Source organism: Lepus europaeus, chromosome 6, assembly GCF_033115175.1.
Source record: "Lepus europaeus isolate LE1 chromosome 6, mLepTim1.pri, whole genome shotgun sequence".
In the NCBI taxonomy this organism is placed as follows: domain Eukaryota; kingdom Metazoa; phylum Chordata; class Mammalia; order Lagomorpha; family Leporidae; genus Lepus; species Lepus europaeus.
Genome location: NC_084832.1, coordinates 309,420 through 325,674, shown reverse-complemented (window position 1 = coordinate 325,674; position 16,255 = coordinate 309,420). Strand labels below are relative to the sequence as shown.

The window sequence follows — 16,255 nt, the reverse complement described above, 5'->3', positions numbered from 1 at the left end:
GTGCACTAGACCCCCTCACAGCTGCCCCACCGCTGTGGGTGTGCGGGGCCTGGCTCTCTTCAGAGCCCCTTGTTCTGCTCTCTAGACCCCCAGGTTCCCCAGCCCCTGGCTGTCCTTAGGGCTCACCGAGGCCCTGCTCACCAGAAGCCTCGCCAACACCGTCAGCCCGGAGCCTGCTCTCAGCCCAAGCTGCACCTGGCCTCGTCCTGCCACTCCTGGAGAGCAGGTTTTCAGAGGCAGCCCGGGCGATGCTGGGTCCGAATCACCTCCCCTCTTGTTTCAAACCTTGCTTCTGGCAAAAACAAGAACCTTCCACACTGCCCAGAGAAGAAACAAAAAACCCGAGTCTCGATTAGGAGAGCACCAACGAGTCGGCTTTGCACCCCGATCTGGGCCAGTTCCGGAAGTGCAGAGAGGGTTAAACGCCCGCAGAAGGGAGTGAAGAGTGGACTTTACGGGGTCTCGGGAAAGGGTTCTGCTCCCTGAAGACACCAACCTCGAAGTAGAACACCTCATCAAACTGGGGGTTGGTGGTCTTCCTCTTCACCTTCGTCTTCTTGGCCTCTGATCTGCAATGACGGGGGAGGTGAGGGCCGGCGAGGACGCTGTGGGCATCGCACACACCAGCAGCTCCCTGGCTGCCAGGGAACGAGGCAGGAGCACCGTGCCAGAACCCCCGGGGAGGACACAAACGGAGGCTTCCTTTTCCACACGGCAACTGCGGGGCAGTTTCAACCCGGAGCGGCGCGGTGAGGGCACAGGGCACTTGCCTGAGTGGTCCTGCCAGCGTCACGGTGGCATAAGGGTCGCACTGGCCATTCACTATGGGCAGGCCTTGGCACTCGACGATGCTGAGGAGAGAAACAAAGGGCAGTCAGGAGACGTGGGGGTGGGCTGAGACGGGGGCGCCTGTGGGGTCTCCACAGTCAGGAGACGTGGGGGTGGGAGTGAGAGATGGGAGCGCCTGCGGGGTCCCCACAGTCGGGAGACGTGGGGGTGGGGGGGGAGAGACGGGGGCGCCTGCGGGGTCCCCACAGTCGGGAGACATTGGGGGTGCCACTGAGGCAGACAGACTCCTGTGGGGTCTCCACAGGAGACGTGGGGGGGTGGGAGTGAGAGACAGGGGCACCTGTGGGGTCTCCACAGTCGGAGACGTGGGGGTGGGAGTGAGAGATGGGAGTGCCTGTGGGGTCTCCACAGTCGGGAGATGTGGGGGTGGGAGTGAGAGATGGGAGTGCCTGCGGGGTCCCCACAGTCGGGAGACGTGGGGGTGGGAGTGAGAGATGGGAGTGCCTGTGGGGTCTCCACAGTCAGGAGACGTGGGGGTGGGAGTGAGAGATGGGAGTGCCTGCGGGGTCCACACAGTCGGGAGACGTGGGGGTGGGAGTGAGAGATGGGAGTGCCTGCGGGGTCCCCACAGTCGGGAGACATTGGGGGTGCCACTGAGGCAGACAGACTCCTGTGGGGTCTCCACAGGGGACGTGGGGGGGTGGGAGTGAGAGACAGGGGCACCTGTGGGGTCTCCACAGTCGGAGACGTGGGGGTGGGAGTGAGAGATGGGAGTGCCTGTGGGGTCCCCACAGTCGGGAGACATTGGGGGTGCCACTGAGGCAGACAGAGACTCCTGTGGGGTCTCCACAGTCGGGAGACGTGGGGGTGGGGGTGAGAGATGGGGGCGCCTGTGGGGTCCCCACAGTCAGGAGACGTGGGGGTGGGAGTGAGAGATGGGAGTGCCTGCGGGGTCCCCACAGTCAGGAGACGTGGGGGTGGGAGTGAGAGATGGGAGTGCCTGCGGGGTCCCCACAGTCGGGAGACATTGGGGGTGCCACTGAGGCAGACAGACTCCTGTGGGGTCTCCACAGGGGACGTGGGGGGGTGGGAGTGAGAGACAGGGGCACCTGTGGGGTCTCCACAGTCGGAGACGTGGGGGTGGGAGTGAGAGATGGGAGTGCCTGTGGGGTCCCCACAGTCGGGAGACATTGGGGGTGCCACTGAGGCAGACAGACTCCTGTGGGGTCTCCACAGGAGACGTGGGGGGGGGGTGGGAGTGAGAGACAGGGGCACCTGTGGGGTCTCCACAGTCGGAGACGTGGGGGTGGGAGTGAGAGATGGGAGTGCCTGTGGGGTCTCCACAGTCGGGAGACATTGGGGGGGCCACTGAGGCAGACAGAGACTCCTGTGGGGTCTCCACAGTCGGGAGACGTGGGGGTGGGGGTGAGAGATGGGGGCGCCTGTGGGGTCCCCACAGTCGGGAGACGTGGGGGTGGGAGTGAGAGATGGGAGTGCCTGTGGGGTCTCCACAGTCGGGAGACGTGGGGGTGGGAGTGAGAGATGGGAGTGCCTATGGGGTCTCCACAGTCGGGAGACATTGGGGGTGCCACTGAGGCAGACAGAGACTCCTGTGGGGTCTCCACAGTCGGGAGACGTGGGGGTGGGAGTGAGAGATGGGAGTGCCTATGGGGTCTCCACAGTCGGGAGACATTGGGGGTGCCACTGAGGCAGACAGAGACTCCTGTGGGGTCTCCACAGTTGGGAGACGTGGGGGTAGGGGTGAGAGACGGGGGCACCTGTGGGGTCCCCACAGTCGGGAGACGTGGGGGTAGGGGTGAGAGACGGGGGCACCTGTGGGGTCCCCACAGTCGGGAGACGTGGGGGTAGGGGTGAGAGACGGGGGCACCTGTGGGGTCCCCACAGTCGGGAGACGTGGGGGTGGGGGTGAGACATGGGAGTGCCTGTGGGGTCTCCACAGTCGGGAGACATTGGGGGTGCCACTGAGGCAGACAGAGACTCCTGTGGGGTCCCCACAGTCGGGAGACGTGGGGGTGGGGGTGAGAGATGGGGGTGCCTGTGGGGTCCCCACAGTCAGGAGACATTGGGGGTGCCACTGAGGCAGACACTGTGGGATCCCCACAGTCGGGAGACGTGGGGGTAGGGGTGAGAGACGGGGGCACCTGTAGGGTCCCCACAGTCGGGAGACATGGGGGTGGGGGTGAGAGATGGGGGCGCCTGTGGGGTCCCCACAGTCGGGAGACATTGGGGGTGCCACTGAGGCAGACACTGTGGGATCCCCACAGTCGGGAGACCCGGGGTTGGGGTGTGTAAGCGAGGCAGATGAGGTGCCTGTGGGGTCTCCACCTTGCTGCTGTCCACTAAACTGTGAGGACGTGGACTAATAGTGTGAAGGTGGCTGGGGAGGGAGGGGGCCAGGCAGGAAGAACCACTGGACTCACAGCCCCCTAAGCTGGCTGACCTTACCCACAGAACAGGCCTCACCTCCATAAGCCAGGCCCCAGCCCAGCACAAGCCCCGCAATCTCACGAACCCCACAGTGTAGGAGCGGACAGGGAAACCGAGACCCCAGCAAGGACGGGGACTTGAGGCTGCCAGGCTGGGGTCAGAGTGCGCAGACAGCCCCAAGTCCTGTCCCTCTGTGAGGGTAAAGCAGCCCCATCTCTCGGACTGACTCAATCCCTGGCTCCCATCTGGGTCGGGGACCCACAGTGAGGGCTCTCTGCCCCCTTCCATTCCGGAACAGTGACATTAGCTACTGTCACCCAGTCACTTTCGGGCCCAATTCTGCCTCCAGCTTCCTTTAGGTGGCAAGGCTCGCTCCTGCTCTGGGGCAGGTTGGTGCTGACCGGGTGATGGACACGTCCAGGTGCTATTGTGCTGTGAAGAGCAGAGCTGCTTACGGTTCTTTCCATGCATTTGGATCTTCCCTTGTGGATGCTTTGTGGGGGAGGCCACCAGGCAGCTCTGCTCTGGGACAGCCTGGCCCAGTGCAAAGGCGTCCTGCAGCCAGCCCAGCACTGACGAGACCCCCAGCCCCTGAACTCCTGCCACTCAACTGCTGCCCCAGGGGGTCTGTGAGGCTCCCTCTCCCCAGGGCTCTGAGTTCTTCTGGCTGCTCAGTTCACCCTGCAGGCCCCAGGCCAGAGCTGCACCTCGTCTGCCGCATGACGCTTCTCGCGTACACTGTGCAGTCTTTCAGGAGACGGTGGGAGGAGCAACCCAGATGCTGCCACTTCACACTCAGAAGCCTAGATGTCTGAGGCCAGCGCCGTGGCTTAACAGGCTAATCCTCCACCTTGCGGCGCCGACACACTGGGTTCTAGTCCCGGTTGGGGCGCCAGATTCTACCCCGGTTACCCCTCTTCCAGGCCAGCTCTCTGCTATGGCCCAGGAAGGCAGTGGAGGATGGCCCAAGTGCTTGGGCCCTGCACCCGCATGGGAGACCAGGATAAGCACCTGGCTCCTGGCTTCGGATCAGCATGATGCGCTGGCCGCAGTGGCCATTGGAGGGTGAACCAACGGCAAAAAGGAAGACCTTTCTCTCTGTCTCTCTCTCTCAGTATCCACTCTGCCTGTAAAAAAAAAAAAAAAAAGAAGCCTAGACGTCTGGCCACTCATGTGAGGCAATTCCCCAGACACCTGCACATCCTCTCCCTCGCTGGGAGGCTGGACAACACCTCTCGGGGTCAGCTGGGAGCTGCGTGCCCTCCTGGTAGGATTTCTTTGTATCTGGGGCTCTGGCAGGGTCCTGCACCTTCCCCTGCCTACACGTGCTCTACACTGGTGCGAGGTCCCAGGTTCCTTCTTCCGTTTCTGCCCAGCTTCCCTCTAGAGCTCTGCTCAGGCCGGAGCAGGCCCCAGGGGCCCCTCTCTTCCCCTAACTCTGACATTTCTACTTTTCTCCCAGATTATTCACCCGGTCTTTGGCATCTTCCTCCCCTCATTAACCGCTTGTGCAGGAATGCACCACTGAGCAAAAATCCTGTCCACCAGGAACAGGAGCAGAGCCGGGGCCAAGGCACCAGCTCAGGCCACATGGCGAACAGCTGGGGTGCAGGGAGCGGCTCACAGTGGCTGCGCTGTGCTCAGCGCCGAGGGGAGCCCTGGCCCCTTCCTGCCCACTGCCTGACAAGAGAGCTCTGATGCCACAGGCAGCGTGGAACGGTGATTCACAGCCAGGAGGAACAGCAGGAAAGAGTTCAGCACGTCCAGCTGGAAATGCTCAGGGGCACCCAGAGTGTCCGCAGTGAGGAGAGCCTGGACGGCTCCCAGGGCTCTGGGAGGCTCTGGGGTGAGCAGCCAGCTGAGACGTGGAAACCCCAAAGCAACAGGCTGCAGGGCAGCCCCAAAGAGGTGTGTCCTTCCCTGGCTCTGACCTCATTTGGAAAAGGGTCAGTGCACACAGAATCTGTGTGAGGCTCTATGTGCATACAGAGTCCCTGAGGGTCTGGAGGTGGAGTGTGCTGGGCTGTGCACCATGATCAGTGTGGGGTCTAGGAGGGGGCTGGGCTGTGCACCATGATCAGTGTGGGGTCTAGGAGGGGGCTGGGCTGTGCACCATGATCAGTGTGGGGTCTACGAGGGGGCTGGGCTGTGCACCATGATCAGTGTGGGGTCTAGGAGGGGGCTGGGCTGTGCACCATGATCAGTGTGGGGTCTACGAGGGGGCTGGGCTGTGCACCATGATCAGTGTGGGGTCTACGAGGGGGCTGGGCTGTGCACCATGATCAGTGTGGGGTCTACGAGGGGGCTGGGCTGTGCACCATGATCAGTGTGGGGTCTAGGAGGGGGCTGGGCTGTGCACCATGATCAGTGTGGGGTCTAGGAGGGGGCTGGGCTATGCACCATGATCAGTGTGGGGTCTAGGAGGGGGCTGGGCTGTGCACCATGATCAGTGTGGGGTCTAGGAGGGGGCTGGGCTGTGCACCATGATCAGTGTAGGGTCTAGGAAGGGCTGGGCTGTGCACACAGGATCAGTGTGGGGTCTAGGAGGGGGCTGGGCTGTGCACCATGATCAGTGTAGGGTCTGGAGGAGGGGCTGGGCTGTGCACCCTGATCAGTGTGGGGTCTAGGAAGGGCTGGGATGTGCACCATGATCAGTGTGGGGTCTAGGAGGGGGCTGGGCTGTGCACCATGATCAGTGTGGGGTCTAGGAGGGGCTGGGCTGTGCACACAGGATCAGTGTAGGGTCTGGAGGAGCTGGGCTGTGCACCATGATCAGTGTGGGGTCTAGGAGGGGGCTGGGCTGTGCACCCTGATCAGTGTGGGGTCTAGGAGGGGGCTGGGCTGTGCACACAGGATCAGTGTAGGGTCTGGAGGAGCTGGGCTGTGCACACAGGATCAGTGTGGGGTCTAGGAGGGGCTGGGCTGTGCACACAGGATCAGTGTAGGGTCTAGGAGGGGCTGGGCTGTGCATCATGATCAGTATGGGGTCTAGGGGCTGGGATGTGCACCATGATCAGTATGGGGTCTAGGAGGGGCTGGGCTGTGCACACAGGATCAGTGTAGGGTCTGGAGGAGCTGGGCTGTGCACACAGGATCAGTGTGGGGTCTAGGAGGGGCTGGGCTGTGCACCATGATCAGTGTAGGGTCTAGGGGCTGGGCTGTGCACACAGGATCAGTGTGGGGTCTAGGAAGGGCTGGGATGTGCACCATGATCCGTGTGGGGTCTAGGAAGGGCTGGGATGTGCACCATGATCAGTGTGGGGTCTAGGAGGGGGCTGGGCTGTGCACCATGATCAGTGTGGGGTCTAGGAGGGGCTGGGCTGTGCACACAGGATCAGTGTGGGGTCTAGGAAAGGCTGGGCTGTGCACACAGGATCAGTGTGGGGTCTAGGAGGGGCTGGGCAGTGCACACAGGATCAGTGTGGGGTCTAGGAGGGGGCTGGGCTGTGCACCATGATCAGTGTGGGGTCTAGGAGGGGGCTGGGCTGTGCACACAGGATCAGTGTGGGGTCTAGGAGGGGGCTGGGCTGTGCACCATGATCAGTGTAGGGTCTAGGGGCTGGGCTGTGCACACAGGATCAGTGTAGGGTCTAGGGGCTGGGCTGTGCACACAGGATCAGTGTAGGGTCTAGGAAGGGCTGGGCTGTGCACCATGATCAGTGTAGGGTCTAGGAGGGGCTGGGCTGTGCACACAGGATCAGTGTAGGGTCTAGGGGCTGGGCTGTGCACCATGATCAGTGTAGGGTCTAGGAGGGGGCTGGGCTGTGCACACAGGATCAGTGTAGGGTCTAGGAAGGGCTGGGCTGTGCACACAGGATCAGTGTAGGGTCTAGGGGCTGGGCTGTGCACACAGGATCAGTGTAGGGTCTAGGGGCTGGGCTGTGCACACAGGATCGGTGTAGGGTCTAGGAGGGGGCTGGGCTGTGCACCATGATCAGTGTGGGGTCTAGGAGGGGGCTGGGCTGTGCACCATGATCAGTGTGGGGTCTACGAGGGGCTGGGCTGTGCACCATGATCAGTGTAGGGTCTAGGAGGGGCTGGGCTGTGCACCATGATCAGTGTAGGGTCTAGGAGGGGGCTGGGCTGTGCACCATGATCAGTGTAGGGTCTAGGAGGGGGCTGGGCTGTGCACACAGGATCAGTGTAGGGTCTAGGAAGGGCTGGGCTGTGCACACAGGATCAGTGTAGGGTCTAGGGGCTGGGCTGTGCACACAGGATCAGTGTAGGGTCTAGGGGCTGGGCTGTGCACACAGGATCGGTGTAGGGTCTAGGAGGGGCTGGGCTGTGCACCATGATCAGTGTGGGGTCTAGGAGGGGGCTGGGCTGTGCACACAGGATCAGTGTGGGGTCTGGAGGAGGGGCTGGGCTGTGCACCATGATCAGTGTGGGGTCTAGGAGGGGGCTGGGCTGTGCACCATGATCAGTGTAGGGTCTGGAGGAGCTGGGCTGTGCACCATGATCAGTGTAGGGTCTAGGAGGGGGCTGGGCTGTGCACCATGATCAGTGTAGGGTCTAGGAGGGGGCTGGGCTGTGCACACAGGATCAGTGTAGGGTCTAGGAAGGGCTGGGCTGTGCACACAGGATCAGTGTAGGGTCTAGGGGCTGGGCTGTGCACACAGGATCAGTGTATGGTCTAGGGGCTGGGCTGTGCACACAGGATCGGTGTAGGGTCTAGGAGGGGCTGGGCTGTGCACCATGATCAGTGTGGGGTCTAGGAGGGGGCTGGGCTGTGCACACAGGATCAGTGTGGGGTCTGGAGGAGGGGCTGGGCTGTGCACCATGATCAGTGTGGGGTCTAGGAGGGGGCTGGGCTGTGCACCATGATCAGTGTAGGGTCTGGAGGAGCTGGGCTGTGCACCATGATCAGTGTAGGGTCTAGGAGGGGGCTGGGCTGTGCACCATGATCAGTGTAGGGTCTAGGAGGGGGCTGGGCTGTGCACCATGATCAGTGTAGGGTCTAGGAGGGGGCTGGGCTGTGCACCATGATCAGTGTAGGGTCTGGAGGAGCTGGGCTGTGCACCATGATCAGTGTAGGGTCTAGGAGGGGGCTGGGCTGTGCACCATGATCAGTGTAGGGTCTAGGAGGGGGCTGGGCTGTGCACCATGATCAGTGTGGGGTCTAGGAGGGGGCTGGGCTGTGCACACAGGATCAGTGTGGGGTCTAGGAGGGGGCTGGGCTGTGCACCATGATCAGTGTAGGGTCTAGGAGGGGGCTGGGCTGTGTACACAGGATCAGTGTGGGGTCTAGGAGGGGGCTGGGCTGTGCACACAGGATCAGTGTAGGGTCTAGGGGCTGGGCTGTGCACCATGATCAGTGTAGGGTCTAGGGGCTGGGCTGTGCACACAGGATCGGTGTAGGGTCTAGGAGGGGGCTGGGCTGTGCACACAGGATCGGTGTAGGGTCTAGGAGGGGGCTGGGCTGTGCACCATGATCAGTGTAGGGTCTAGGAGGGGGCTGGGCTGTGCACACAGGATTAGTGTGGGGTCTAGGAGGGGGCTGGGCTGTGCACACAGGATCAGTGTGGGGTCTAGGAGGGGCTGGGCTGTGCACCATGATCAGTGTAGGGTCTAGGAGGAGGCTGGGCTGTGCACCATGATCAGTGTAGGGTCTAGGAGGGGGCTGGGCTGTGCACCATGATCAGTGTGGGGTCTAGGAGGGGCTGGGCTGTGCACCATGATCAGTGTAGGGTCTAGGAGGGGGCTGGGCTGTGCACCATGATCAGTGTAGGGTCTAGGAGGGGGCTGGGCTGTGCACACAGGATCAGTGTAGGGTCTAGGGGCTGGGCTGTGCACCATGATCAGTGTAGGGTCTAGGAGGGGGCTGGGCTGTGCACCATGATCAGTGTAGGGTCTAGGAGGGGGCTGGGCTGTGCACCATGATCAGTGTAGGGTCTAGGGGCTGGGCTGTGCACCATGATCAGTGTGGGGTCTAGGAGGGGGCTGGGCTGTGCACACAGGATCAGTGTAGGGTCTAGGGGCTGGGCTGTGCACACAGGATCAGTGTAGGGTCTAGGAGGGTGCTGGGCTGTGCACCATGATCAGTGTAGGGTCTAGGGGCTGGGCTGTGCACCATGATCAGTGTAGGGTCTAGGGGCTGGGCTGTGCACACAGGATCGGTGTAGGGTCTAGGGGCTGGGCTGTGCACCATGATCAGTGTAGGGTCTAGGAGGGGGCTGGGCTGTGCACACAGGATCAGTGTAGGGTCTAGGAGGGGGCTGGGCTGTGCACCATGATCAGTGTAGGGTCTAGGAGGGGGCTGGGCTGTGCACCATGATCAGTGTAGGGTCTAGGGGCTGGGCTGTGCACACAGGATCGGTGTAGGGTCTAGGAGGGGGCTGGGCTGTGCACCATGATCAGTGTGGGGTCTAGGAGGGGCTGGGCTGTGCACCATGATCAGTGTGGGGTCTAGGAGGGGCTGGGCTGTGCACCATGATCAGTGTAGGGTCTAGGAGGGGGCTGGGCTGTGCACCATGATCAGTGTGGGGTCTAGGGGCTGGGCTGTGCACCATGATCAGTGTGGGGTCTAGGAGGGGCTGGGCTGTGCACCATGATCAGTGTAGGGTCTAGGAGGGGGCTGGGCTGTGCACCATGATCAGTGTAGGGTCTAGGGGCTGGGCTGTTCACCATGATCAGTGTAGGGTCTAGGAGGGGGCTGGGCTGTGCATCATGGTCAGTGTAGGGTCTCAGCACAGCATGCCTTGTGAGGTTATGTGCAATTCAGGGACACTCACTGTTCCATTAGGGAGGGTGCCAATGCCTATGGCAGTGGCCAGGAAGGGGTCCTGTCCTGGGACTCCAGAGGGCACAGCCCAGTTGGCTTCTCAGTGGCCTCAGAAGCATGGGGTGGCCGGCGCCGTGGCTCAATAGGGTAATCCTCCGCCTTGCGGCGCCAGCACACCGGGTTCTAGTCCCAGTCGGGCGCCGGATTCTGTCCCGGTTGCCCCTCTTCCAGGCCAGCTCTCTGCTGTGGCCCGGGAGTGCAGTGGAGGATGGCCCAAGTGCTTGGGCCCTGCACCCCATAGGAGACCAGGAGAAGCACCTGGCTCCTGCATTCAGATCAGCGCGGTGCGCCGGCCACGGCAGCCAATGGAGGGTGAACCAACGGCAAAGGAAGACCTTTCTCTCTCTCTCTCCCCCTGTCCACTCTGCCTGTCAAAATAAATAAATAAATAAATAAATAATAATAAAGGAAGCATGGGGTAAGTGTGTCTCATTTGGATTGCTGAGGCAGCCCCAGGACACTGACACACCTTTCACAGGGATGGCACATGGGACTGAAGGGAGGGCAGGAAGTGGGTATGCAATGGTGCCAACAGGAGAGAGGGCTTCACCCTGGGAATCCGACATTGCTGCTGGCGTCTCTCAGCAGCGGATCGCTCCAGCTCTGAGTTCCTCCTTGCCTTCCACAAGGGAGGCCACCGTCACTGCACTCCTTCCTATGTCCTGGCCAGGGCTAGCAGACGCAGCGTCTCTCACTGGAACCCAAGGAAGCGCGGCTGGGGGGTGGGGCCGCCTGCACCACACAGCACAGGGGACCTGGCGGGCCCCTCCCCTCTCTCCAAAGAGCCAACTGGAGCCAGGGTGTCTTGCAGGAGCAGGAGTGGCTGTTTCCAACTTACATCAGGGCCTCAGGTCACAAGGCTGAAGAGGATGAAAGCAGCCTGCAGAGCCTAGCCCAAAGCCCGGCCCCTGGCTCAGGGAGGTGGCTTTGCCCAGACGCTGGGTGCAGGGCTGGGGAGCAGCAGCCGGCAGCCCTCCTGACTGCCCCCACAGCTGGGACGCCTGCTCAGCACAGGAAGCACAGAGGCTGGGGGGATGGCCGTGTGGCCACGGGGATAGAATATCTCAGCTCTCAGGAGCTGGAGGTGTGGCGCCTATGCGACCGGAGGTCCCCCGCTCTTTCCCTCTCCCTCGCACCCCTGTTGCCGTTGGGGTTGGGCTCAGGGGAGGCTGCCAGGGCTCCCGGTCACCAAAGTGAGAGGCCCCCAGCCTGCACCCCAGCTGCCATGGTGCACAGGTCACTGCAGGGAGCCAGGAGGGAAGCAGGCAGCACCTCAGGCCCTGGCTCTTCACCTGCAGGAGAGGGAGTACGGAGTGCTGGTTCCGGCCGTGCTGGGCCAGTGCTGGCACTTGAGGGTCACTGAGGAGCAGAGCCAACCCCAAGGCCATAGCCCGTGTCAAAGACATGCATGTGGGCACCCCTGGCTTCCGCAAGGCCAGCACCCAGGTCACGAGGACTTGTGGGACCCCTCCTCAACCAACAGTGCACCGCCAGAGCAGAAGACCTGGGCAGGGTGACTGTGGGTGCAGCGAGGGCTGCAGCTTCTCTGGAGCCCCCTCCCAAAGCTGGATTCACACTCTGACCCATGACCATGTGGGCTGGGCACGTGGACATAGCAGCGAGAACCAGATCGGGTCCTTGGCCTCCAGAATCTGCACAAAATACACACAGAACCACAAGGCTGAGTGGTGCTGAGGATAAGTGGGGGCAGGGCCAGTGCTCCTGCTTCAGAGCAGGACCCCCTACCACGAAGAAATAAAGGGGTCTGGAGGAAAGACGTGGGGCGACAGAGGCAGGCAGGCTTGCCTGCCTGAGAAATCACAGGGAGGTCCCGGTCCAGAGTCTTGTGCGTAGGTGGCATGTGTACTTGTGCATCCTGGGGGTGCACCGTCTTGTGTGTAAGTGGCGTGTTCATGTGTGGTACACAGCCTTGCATGTAAGTGGTATGTGCAGGTGTGCATCCCTGGGTGCACAGCCTTGTGTGTAAGTGGTGTGTTCATGTGTGGTACACAGCCTTGCATGTAAGTGGTATGTGCCTGTGTACCTCCTGGGGTGCACCATCTTGTGTGTAAGTGCCGTGTTCATGTGTGGTTCACAGCCTTGCATGTAAGTGATATGTGCCTGTGTACCTCCTGGGGTGCACAGTCATGTGTGTAAGTGGCGTGTGGACATATGGTACACAGCCTCGTGTGCAAATGGCATTGTACGTGTGCATCCCAGGGGTGCACAGCCTCGTGCAGACGGTCTCAAGGCCACACTGTGAGATGCTGAGCCTGCTGGCAGGTACACACACCCACCAGGCACCACGGCTGGACAGCTCTGCCTTTGGAAGGGCTGTGTTCCTACTGTCTGACCCCAGCTGTCCCCTCATTTCTGACAAGGGAAGGGTAGCACCAGGTGCTTGGTGTCTGCAGACACCCTGCCTCTGACCAGCATCTCTTTGCTGAGGGCTTGAAGACCCAAAGACAAGGTCACCAGGGAGTTGCTGGATCTGGAGCTCCGGCAGGTTTGTCAGGGAGTAGCCAGCCGCTCTGCCAGAAGCCAGGTGCATTCGGCAGAGGGCATGGGACCTGGCTGTGTCTTACCGTGCAGCAAGCTTGTGGCAGACGACGCCTGTGTCTGTGATAACCTCACTCAGCCGCAGATCCAGGTGGACCTTGCCCTGCAAGGCACAAGGACAGAGTGTCACCAAGGGGACGCAGGACCGCTGTCCACCACCACCAGGACACGGCCTGGGGGGAGAGCTGAGTGGGCAAAGGCACTAAGAAGCTGCACCCAACCCCACAGGTGACCACACGGCCAGCCCACCAGACATCAACCCTGGCCCATAGGTCCCAGCTCTGTCGAAGGCAGGTCTGGTGCCAGAGGCGAGGGGCCCAGAGCATGAGAAATGTCACTAGACACACGATAGCCCTGGTGTGCCACATGCTCTAGTAGCACACACATGCAGTGTACACACCCAGGCCCTGTGAACAGGGGCCTGGGATCTCCAGGTGGCATGGTGTGAAGGGGGGGGGGGCTCCCTAGGAGGGTCCTTGCACTCCCACATTCAGATCTACTCCAGTGAGGACAGGGGGTCTCAGAGTCTCCCTTGCATGGATGCTTCTAGAAGAAGGGGAGTGGATGGGGCGAAGCGGCAACCCTGACCTGGTGACCCAATCTGTGTGCACTGGCACACGGCCACACCAGCCTGAAGATTCACAGGCCGAGAGCCTTCATGGGGCCGTTTTGGTGCACAGATTTCCTGTGTGTGTGCTGTGGTCACACGTGGCCAGGCTGGCCTGAATGTCCACTATGTGTGCTGTATTCAGACATGGTCATGCTGGCCTGGATGTCTACTGCATGTGTGCCATGTCACACATGTTCACACTGGCATGGATGTCCACTGTGTGCCATGTGACACATGTTCACACTGGTCTGGATGTCCACTGTGTGTGCCATGTCACACGTGTTCATGCTGGCATGGATGTCCACTGCATGTGTTCCATGTTCACACGTGTTCACAATGGCCTGAATGTTCACTGCATGTATGCCATGTCACACATGTTCACACTGGCCTGGATTTCTACTGGGTGTGCCATGTCACACATGTTCATGCTGGCCTGGATGTTCACTGTGTGTGCCATGTCACATGTGTTCACACTGGCTTGGAGGTCCACTGTATGCGTTCCATATTCACATGTGATCACACTGGCCTGGATGTCTACTGGGTGTGCCATGTCACACGTGTTCACACTGGCCTGGATTCCACTGCATGTGTGCCATGTTCACATGTGTTCATGCTGGCCTGGATGTCCACTGCATGTGTGCCATGTTCACATGTGTTCATGCTGGCCTGGATGTCCACTGCATGTGTGCCATGTTCACATGTGTTCACATTGGCTTGGAGGTTCACTGTGTGTGCCAAGTCACGTGATCACACTGGCCTGGAAGTTCACTGTGTGTGCCATGTCACACATGTTCACACTGGCCTAGAGGCTCACTGTGTGTGCTGTGTCACGTGTTCACACTGGCCTGGATGTCCACTGTGCATGTGCCATGTTCACATGTAGTCACACTAGCCTGGAGGTCCATCACATTTGTGGCGTGGCCACTGGCCACACTGGCCTGGGGAACTCAAGAGTGTGGAGGTTGGACAAATCTATCCTGGAGGTTGGCAGGAGATGAAGGAATCAGTTACTAATAACCACAGTGGATATGACACCAGGTGCGCCCTATGTGTGTACAATGGGAAACGGCTTTTAACTAGAAAGCCAGGCTGAACTGATCCTCTGCAGTCTTTTCTAATGTGAATCACCAGCATCTGCAGTGTGTGTGGTGGTGGGTGGGGGGTCCTATACATGCTGCCCTCTCTCAGAAGAGCCCAGGACGCAGCTGGGAGGGAGGACAGAGCAGCCACCGGCCTCGGTGCCTTTGGCTGGGGCTCACCTCTAAGCCGCTGCACCTTCCCACACAGGAGCGCCACAGGGCCTACACAAACCCTGCTCTAACTGGCCAGCTCCCCGCGTCCACCCCACTAGCCACGCAGTTTCAAGAGGCATCTGCCATATTCTGGCCCTGGACCCCATGGACATGCACAGCACGTACGTCAGGGGCTCTGGGTGTCTGTGTCATGACAGGATCTGGAAGACGGCATCACTGGTACCCCTCGAACACAGAGGCCAGCTGGGGGGGACGTTCCGAGCTCAGAGCTGAGCCCCGGAGCAAAGGAAACAGCCCCTTCTCAGAAAATGAGTAGGCCACAGGGTCTGATGTTGATGCTACAGTCGCCGGAGGCTAGTGGGGGCGGGTACGGCAGCCCCCAGCCCCACAGAGCTGTTCTCATTAGAGCAAGGCACCTCCTGCCCTGCCGGCTTCTCTCTCACAGCAAGGCCAACCTGCTCTGGCAGGACCAGGGGAGGAGCAATGGGGTCACCAAGCTTGGACATGATGGCCACTGCGCCGGCCCCGCCTGCCCCAGGAGTCCACACTGGGTGCTTTCCTGACACTAGGGCACACCGGCCCCACAACTAGTGCTCGAGGCCCAGGGACTGAGGGAGCCCCAAGGCGGTGGTGGCCAGGAATGATTCCGTGGGCAGGTCTGTGGCCAGAGAGGAATGCTCCGTACACCACGCTCTGCACCGCTGGCACCGCCATCCTGAGGCAGCTATGTCCTCAAAATTCAATCAAACCAAAGGCTCAGCCACACCCTAAGCTGAGGCCTCCCCTGGCCTGCTGTTTCGGAGCACTGGGTTGAGCCAGGCTGCTTGCTTCTGGTCCAGCTCCTGCTAACGGGCCTGGGAAGGCAGCGGAGGCAGCCCAAGTGCTTGGGGCCCTGCAACCACATGAGAGACCGGATGGAGCTCCTGGCTCCTGGCTTCAGGCTCACTCATCTCTGACCATTTAGGCCATTTGGGGAGTGAACCAGTGGACAGAGATCTCTCTGTGTCATTCTGCCTTTAAATTAGACTTAAACACACACACACACACACACACACACAAAACCAAAAAAGCATGGTGTGTTTCTCTGACGTCACCACTAAGACCCACAAGGCCGTCCAGAGCTACAAGCTTCTGAGAAGCTATGGAAGTGCCAGGGAGACTGGATTTCTTGCCTGCCTCCTGCATCTCCAACAGCTGTGCTAGGTCCTGGCTAGGGGCTCCTATCACTGGGGGGAGTCGCTCCTCCCCAGGAGGGCTTATGCCACCAGGATCTGCATGGTCTCCAGCACTGGTGCAGGATGTACAAAGCTGTGCCATCCCCAGACAGCCCCTCTCCCCCAGGAAGCACTCTCATAAACCTGCAGATCAGATGCTCACGCCAGTCCGCCAGTCATATGGACGCACAGCCATGGTCCAGGTTTCGGCAGTGCCTCTCACTGGCAAGCAACACTGCCTTGGCACAAACAGCCCAGACCAGCAGCCCCACCTGCTCTCCAGCACACACGTGGCCCCTGCCCCAAGTTGTGGACCCATCTGTCAGCCCAGCTCCAAGAACTCCAGGTTCCCTTGGAAGAAACCAAGCCCTGGGCTCTCCTGCCTGTGAGGGGCTTAGGCAGGCAGCTGCTGGTGGCCTCTACACAACTCAGGACCCGCTTCCTCCCACCCCTCCACGCCCGCCATCAGCCCAGCAGGACGCACAGAGGACGGGCAAGTGTCCTTGCATCTGTGTTGGTCTAAGATGGGAACTCTCATTTGATGGTTCTTCTGCTCTTAGTAAGGTGACGATGACATTGAGACGTTTACAGAGCAGCTGGG

At 60.8% G+C, this 16,255-nt stretch overlaps 1 protein-coding gene across 3 annotated transcripts in view; it reads right to left on the bottom strand.

Annotated features, from left to right (window-relative positions):
• Positions 1 to 16,255, bottom strand: part of RASA3 (RAS p21 protein activator 3) — a 139,577-nt gene that overhangs the window by 42,422 nt on the left and 80,900 nt on the right. For all 3 annotated transcript variants that reach the window (XM_062193894.1, XM_062193895.1, XM_062193896.1), the window contains 3 exons: positions 12,604 to 12,680; positions 771 to 851; positions 497 to 569 (listed from right to left, as the gene is read on the bottom strand). In XM_062193894.1, coding sequence (XP_062049878.1) covers positions 497 to 569; positions 771 to 851; positions 12,604 to 12,680 — 231 coding nt within the window. The remainder of the gene's footprint in view (positions 1 to 496; positions 570 to 770; positions 852 to 12,603; positions 12,681 to 16,255) is intronic.